Here is a 7,130-nt window from a genome sequence, read left to right on the forward strand (position 1 = left end):
ATTTAAAACTTTTACAAAACAACCTTATCCCCCCCAAAGCACTCTCCCTTACACGCCATAGCCTTGGTAAATCTGCGATTCCATTCTTGGAAACATTTCTCGAACTCATCTGTTTGGATGGCCGACAGCACCTCCCTCGTTTTTTTCTCCCCCTCTCCTAAGTCGTCACAGCTGTCCTGTCATGACCCTCTTCATCCACAGAAACAAAAAGAAGTCGCGTGGAGTGAGGTCAGCTGAGTAAGGTGCATGAGGCAAGAGAGGCACAATGCTTTTTGGCAAAAATTGGTGCAGTGAGATGCGGGAGCAGGTGCATTGTCATGGTGGCAAAACCCGTCCCCCGTCTGCCACAAATCAGGCCTTTTTTGTCACACGCTGTTAGGCTATCTTTTCAGAACCTCTAAATAGAAAGCTTGTTTAACCATCTGACCTGGTGGAACAACTCCAAATACACGAGTTGACATTTTCATCCGTTCAGGAAGTTGACCGACGTCCAGAGCAAGGTTTGTCCTCAATCGGCATTTCACGTTTTTTGAAACGAGAAAACCACTTGTACATGAGGTTTTTCCCATTGCACTGTCCATGCCAGCTGTGTTCAACATCACAACCGTTTCTGTGGCCATTTTCCCAAGCAGGAAACAAAAATTCACAGCCACAAGCCGGTCTCTGAAATCGACCATCGCAAAAAAAAAGCAAGGTTCGAGCGAAACTGCTTTGATGAAAAAATTCACTGTGGCCAGAGAGAACCTTCCCAGGTGACGCCACTGGGTGCACTAACTCAGAGTGAGTTGCTAGATGCTCTCCTAGTGGAAAAATGCGCGCTATGAAAAGTGCACTCAGCCCAGAGCAACTTCATTTGGGGGGGGGCACCCACTTGTATGTATTCAGCATCTCCTCAACTTGACTCGAAGTTCTTGGAGAACAAGGCATTACATGCCAAGTACTACCTTTCCCATGGTAAGAAGATTCTAACGCTGTCCTGTGAGGGACCAGTCTTTCAGACAGCTGTTCGAAAGCACCATGCACTCTGCTGGAGGAAGGCTTCCTGCTTCTGGAAAGCACTGGTCCTGGACACCCGCAGAGGGAGTTCTACGCTGTCCTAGAAGGGTTGCTATGAGTTGGAATCAACTCCAGGGAGATCAGGTTCGAGTTTTGAGCTTACTGCTGCTTTCTTCATAGGATAATCTAGTAAAACCAATGGCTAAAACCTGTGCCTGGCCATTTGGACAACCCCTCAGGGAAGGGTCTGAGGAGGGGATGAGCCAGTCAGGGTGTGATATAGCAACAATGAAACATACAACTTTCCTCTAGTTCCTAAATGCTTCCTCCCTCCCCTCACCCCCACACTATCATGATCCCAATTCTAATTTACAAATCTGGCTAGACCAGGAGATGTACACTGGTACAGATAGCAACTGGAAACACAGGGATTCCAGGATGGATGATCCCTTCAGGACCAGTGATGAGAGAGGCGATACTGGGAGGGTAGAGAGAGGATGGGGTGGAAAGGGGGAACCGATTACAAGGATCTATGTATAACTTCCTCCCAGGGGAACGGACAACAAAAAAAGTGGGTAAAGGGAGACGTCAGACAGGGCAAGATATGACAAAATAATCATTTATAAATTTTCAAGAGTCCATGAGGGAGGGGGAAGCAGGGAGGGAGGGAGGAAAAATGAGGAGCTGATACCAGGGACTTAGGTGGAGAGCAAATGTTTTGAGAATGATGAGGTCAACGAATGTACAAATGTACTTGACACAACTGATGTCTGTATGGATTGTGATAAGAGTTGTATGAGCCCCTAATAAAATGATTTTTTTTAAAGACTGCTTGGTACCCAGTACATGCTTCTAAATTGCTAGTTGCCACCCTTTCCCTACAAAGTCTGGTCACTTGCTCTGAAGCAGACCCAAGTAACAGCAACTATAAAGCTGCCCTGGTGACTCCACCGTGCAGCTCCTGGATAGGACAATGAGTGTCCACTTGGCATCAGCATGCCCTTCACAGCTCCCCAGAATCAGCAGCCTAGTGACAGGATGCTTGAAAAGGCTTTGCTCTTGCCTGGATCCTGGAGGCCAAGGCCTATGTGCCTCCTTCTCCCGGCAGGCTCCTTGTGCCCTCAACAGAAACACCCTTTGTTGTAGGGTCCCTTTTACCTGGGGGACAGAAAGGAAGCAGAGCCGTGACTTTGGTCTCTGTGCTGAGTGGCCCTGTCTGCCTGGTCACTCTCCTTCTTGGTCAGCATTTTACACTACCAGCAGGCGGTGCAGCCAATCACAGCCTCGCCCCTAATCCAGCATCAAGTTCAGCATCTGCACATGATTGGAGAGTAATATTCTGTCACCCCCTCTCCACACCCATGCCCCTGAAAGGGGGCAATTTTAAAGCTCACAATATGCAGCACAGGCCCTGTCAGAGTTCGTCAAATCATACTAGTTGATGGTTCAAAGCTGTCAGTGACTCCTCAGGAAAATGATGACACCGTTTGTTCCCGTGAAGGTTTGCCATCTCAGAAATCCTGGGTAGGTCACTATGACCCGGAATTCACTCACTGATAATAAGTTTCATTTGGGTTCTATAACCACCCCTTGCAGACTAATTAAAAAGTCAAAAGTGGTCTGGGGATTTTAAAGGCAGTATTTGGACAGATATTACGGACAGGGACATGCTGAACACTACTTACACGAAGGCTCCGAGGGTCCATCCCACGTTGTTAATCTTTAATGGGAAATAATAGTACAGATGGTATGTTTTTTGAGCCACACGCATTTCTCCAAACTTCCTCTTACTGGCTCCCACTGCACCAAGGTGACCCTTATTCTGTACCTTTTTTTTTTTTTTTAACCAACCACCATTTCTTTTGAGAAAGAACGCGCTGAATAGAAAGAAACCGCACTGTTGTCAAATCCAGTAGGACAGGGGAGAACTGCACCTGCAGGTTCCCAAGGCTGCAACTCGTTAGCGGGGTAGAAAGCCTCATCTTTCTACGCCACCTGAGAGATGTCGTTTAAAGGGCCAGCGAACATCGACTTGCACCAGGATTCTGCCCGTTAGACTGGTCTTAAATTACCCCCGCCGCAGGCAACACAATTGGCACATTTCCCTGGGGCAGAGTCCGGAGTTTGAATAGATATTTTAGTGGCTGCAAAGTGAATGGATTCAGAGATGATTAAAAGACCGAGCTATTAAACTTTTGTGTAATTATTTAAGCAGTATTTTCAAAGTGCTTTCTGACGATGACTGGTCTTTCATTAAGTCAATCTTCATTTAAAATGCAGCAGTCGGGTCATTTGCATAATAGATCTCATAAAATGACTCTTGTGTGCCTGGAATGGGGCCCCACTAAGCTTTAATGGGGTTTTCTCTGGGTATGAGAGCAGGCAAGGGGCCCAGCCCCTATGGCAGCAGCCAGGAGCTGGGTGTTACCCCAGAGCTGTTTGGAAATCCTGTGGAATGAGTTAGTAAAAGGCAGTTTGGTGGGGTCTCCAAACATCTCATCCAAACCATGTTGGGTTCCACCTCCCGTCACTCCAAAAGGCCAGGGGCCTGAGCCCAAAGTCTGGAGACTAAAGTACACAGGACTGTTCCAGGCTTTGGAACCGAGCAATCTGGAGAGGGAATTTCCGCGTTCAGGCTACCCCGCCGGCAGCTTCCATCAGTGCCAATCCTGATGGGGTGCACGAAGATGCTAGAGTTGCCAGCAGGTACTCTGTCGCACCTAGTGCCCGTGGGTTGAGTTGAACCTAAACGCAGCCTCTGATCCTCACCTTTCTACGCCCTTGCCTCTATTGGGAATACGGCATGGGAGGGGACTGCCCGAGGGAGAGGCTTACAAGTAGAACGGGGCTCAGCCGACCCCTGTACAGTGTGTTGCCCACCCCCGAGGGAGCCCTCTCGGCTGTGTTGGGTGCTGGTCATCCTGCCAGGCGAGCCCACTCCAGGCAGTGGCATCACGGAGTTGGTGTATCCAGGGCAGGGATAATTTACAGGATAATCACCCTGTTCCACCCTCAAGCGCCTCCTTCCTGCAGCAGACCACGCGCAATCCTCAGCAATGTTTATGAATCACTGTCGCCATAAGATAATAACTGATGCAGACAGTTGTAAATCACTTAAATGGGATATTGCTTGGGTTACAGAAATATGAACCTCAAAATGACGTTGTTCAAGCTTTCTACGTTGAACTGCAACGTTCCCGGTACCTAATAAACAGCCCTCTGAGATTTTTTCCTTGAGCTACTGTTTCATCTCCAAAAAGACAAACAAACAAACACGGTTATTGGTATAGCTTCACAAATACCAAGGACCTTAAGATTGTAGCTACACCCCCAGGAAATCTGCCAACATCAGGGATTAGAAACATACAATATGGGAAAGGGGGCCGGGAGCGCGGATAACAGAAATGACAGCTCTGATCTTAGACACCACCAGGAGCTTCGCCAGGTGAGTGAGCAGGTTGAGCTTCGCAGGTAAACGCATCCGTGCGAGCGGGGCGTCAGAAAAAAATATATATTTCTGGGGCTCTGACTCTATAGGCTGTCTGCTGGGACGCTTGCACACACAATGTCCTGACACCCTTGTTGGAAGTGACCCTGGGGTGCGGGGGAGGGTGGGGGGAGGGCACCCTGCCTGGTCCCCAGGCGACTCACCTGCGCGAAGTACAAGTTCATCAGCGTCAAGGTGAAGAACTGGAGGCACACGGGGAAGCAGTAGAGGACCCAGAAGCCGAAGGGGCTGAGCGAGTTGGCCGCCACGACGTCTTTGAAGTAGAAGGAGAAGAGGACGGTGCGCAGGGAGGCCCAGAGCAGGCAGAGGAAGAGGAAGACGCTCTGGTAGCTGAGCTGCTTGTGGCGGTAGCGCAGCACCAGCCAGAGCTGCGCGTAGATGAACGCGAAGAGCAGCGCGTAGAACGCGGTGTAGACCGCGGTCAGGCCCAGCTTCACGTAGGGGGGCACCGCCGGGGTCAAGGTGGGCGGCAGCGAGTCGTTGCGCAGGGGGTCCCAGGGCGGGGCCGCCATCGGGGCGCGGCGCGCGCGGGGGCTGCGGCCCGGGGGCGCCCTGACCTCATGGGGGCCTCGCGGCCACCTCCGCCCCCGGCCCGGCGGGGGTGTCTCGGCCTCGCGCGGCGGCGCCCGGAGCCGGCGGCCCGGAGCGCAGAAACCCGGCCGCACTTCCTCCGGCCGCACCACATGATGCGCTGGGACGGGCTCGGGCTGCGATTGGCAGCGCCGCCGCCGCCCCCGCCAGGGCCGCGCCCGCGCGCGAGCGCCCGAGCGCCCCGGGCGGCGGGGTCTGGTGGTGCCCGAGCTCGTCCTTGGCGTGGGCACTGGCAACTTGGCCAAGCGCTGGCCGCATCACCGTCCCGCAGCTCGGACGCGCCCGGGTTTTCGTTTCCCTGCATTGCATTGGCATTGGCATTGGCATTGACATGGCATGGCATTGGCATTGGCCTTGCCAGTGGCATTCCAGAAGTGGCATTTCTTTCCGGAAGCAATGGCGTTCCAGAAGTGGCTGCAATGGCATTCCAGCAGTGGCAGCTCTGTCCAGAAGCGCCAGGGACCCGGTTGGTGATTTGGGAGGGTTGCATAATGGTGCTGAGCAAACGCAGGGCGGCTGGACGCTGCCTTCATCCCAGGTCTTGGTTGCGTGGATGGCTCTGAGGCTCCCAGGAAAGGCCGGCCGTTTGCCGGCTGCCCGCTCACCTCCCTGGCTGGCCTTCCTATTCGCAAATGGGTCGCAAGGCACCTGCTCGGGCGTCCTCGCCCAGAGGGTCCCTGAGGTGGGCTCTCCCGGTCCCAGGAAACCTCCCCATCGGCTTGTGTTGTGCAGGCATCATGGGCCAAAGTCGTAGGAGCCAGGCTAACTTGAGAAAGCATGTCCGAGCAAGTCCTTCAGAGAAACAGAATAAAGAGACTGGAATTTCCCAAACCCCAGGGATCGTTGTGATTTTTTTTTTTGCTCCGTTTAAATCAGTACTCAGTTTAGTACCTAATTACGTGTCCTTTTTTTTCTTTTCCTTTCTCTTTTAAAAAGCAAAACTGGTATGTATGGATTGTGATAAGAGTTGTATGAGCCCCAATAAAAAAATTTATTAATTAAAAAAAGCAAAACTGTCTCGTCGGCATATAATTCACAAGGTAAATTGGCATATAAATCACACAATTCAATAGTTCAGTCAAATTAAGAGGAGTTGTACAATCATCACCCCGATTAATTTCAGAACATTTTCTTCTTTCTTGTCCTCATTCGCGACTCATACCCTCCATACCCTCAAGGGACCATTAATCAAGTTACTCGCTCTCTAGATTTACGTAGCCTCGATTTCATCCACAGAAAAAACCTACGAAAATAAACAACCGCCTAACCAACAACAATACCAAAGCCATTAATCAAGTTACTGTCTCTGTAGCTTTACCTAGCCTCGATTTCATTGACAGGAAAAAAAACATACAAAAATAAACAACCGCCTAACCAACAACAATAACAAAGTAGACAGATAAAGACTTCCATAGGAAAGGGAGCAGTCCCCCCGCCCCCCATGCTCATCTCAGCGCAAGTCACAATAGCTGCAAACAGACTAAATGCCCATCAGCAGAAGAGTGGGTTAAAAAAACTCTGGTACATACACACAATGGAATACTACGCATCCCTAAACAATCACGATACCATCCGTGAAACACCTCAACACGTGCAGAGATGTGGAAGACACTGTGCTGAGGGAAGTTGGTCGAGCACAGAAGGACAAACACCGTATGAGCCCACCGCGGAAGGAACAAGCAGTAGCTCAGGCTTGCATGCCACCCAGTCTTCTGGCTGGAGGGCTGGGGACCAGACAGCCTGGAAGGGAACTGGACCAATGCCCAGGAACCACACATTATGCCGCTCCACCTAAGTGTAGTGTAGGAGAGCGCCGCATGACAACTGGGGTCAAATAGTTGGGGAAGGGCGGCGTGGTGTGCTGTCTGCTGAGTGTCAGCCATGTGGATCTGGGGAGAAGTCCCCCTGAGAGGGAGGCGACCCCTGTCAGAGGGATGAGGCTTACTGATGGGAAGGGCAGCCCAGGAGAGGGGCAAGGGAACGGCCATGTTTGGGGGAACATGAAGGAGGGATCGTATCAGAGCCTAAATTGTAA

General features: G+C 51.3%; 1 protein-coding gene across 2 annotated transcripts in view; it reads right to left on the bottom strand.

Moving 5' to 3' along the window:
- The window catches only part of GPR137B (G protein-coupled receptor 137B), a 65,729-nt gene extending 60,525 nt beyond the window's left edge, over positions 1 to 5,204 (bottom strand). The window contains exon 1 of one of the 2 annotated variants that reach the window (XM_075555291.1): positions 4,648 to 5,204. In XM_075555291.1, coding sequence (XP_075411406.1) covers positions 4,648 to 5,016 — 369 coding nt within the window. In that variant the 5' untranslated portion in view covers positions 5,017 to 5,204. The remainder of the gene's footprint in view (positions 1 to 4,647) is intronic. The other variant, XM_075555290.1, reaches the window with a different exon arrangement.
- Between the last annotated feature and the right edge of the window lie 1,926 nt (positions 5,205 to 7,130).

Source organism: Tenrec ecaudatus, chromosome 7 (assembly GCF_050624435.1).
Source record: "Tenrec ecaudatus isolate mTenEca1 chromosome 7, mTenEca1.hap1, whole genome shotgun sequence".
NCBI lineage: Eukaryota > Metazoa > Chordata > Mammalia > Afrosoricida > Tenrecidae > Tenrec > Tenrec ecaudatus.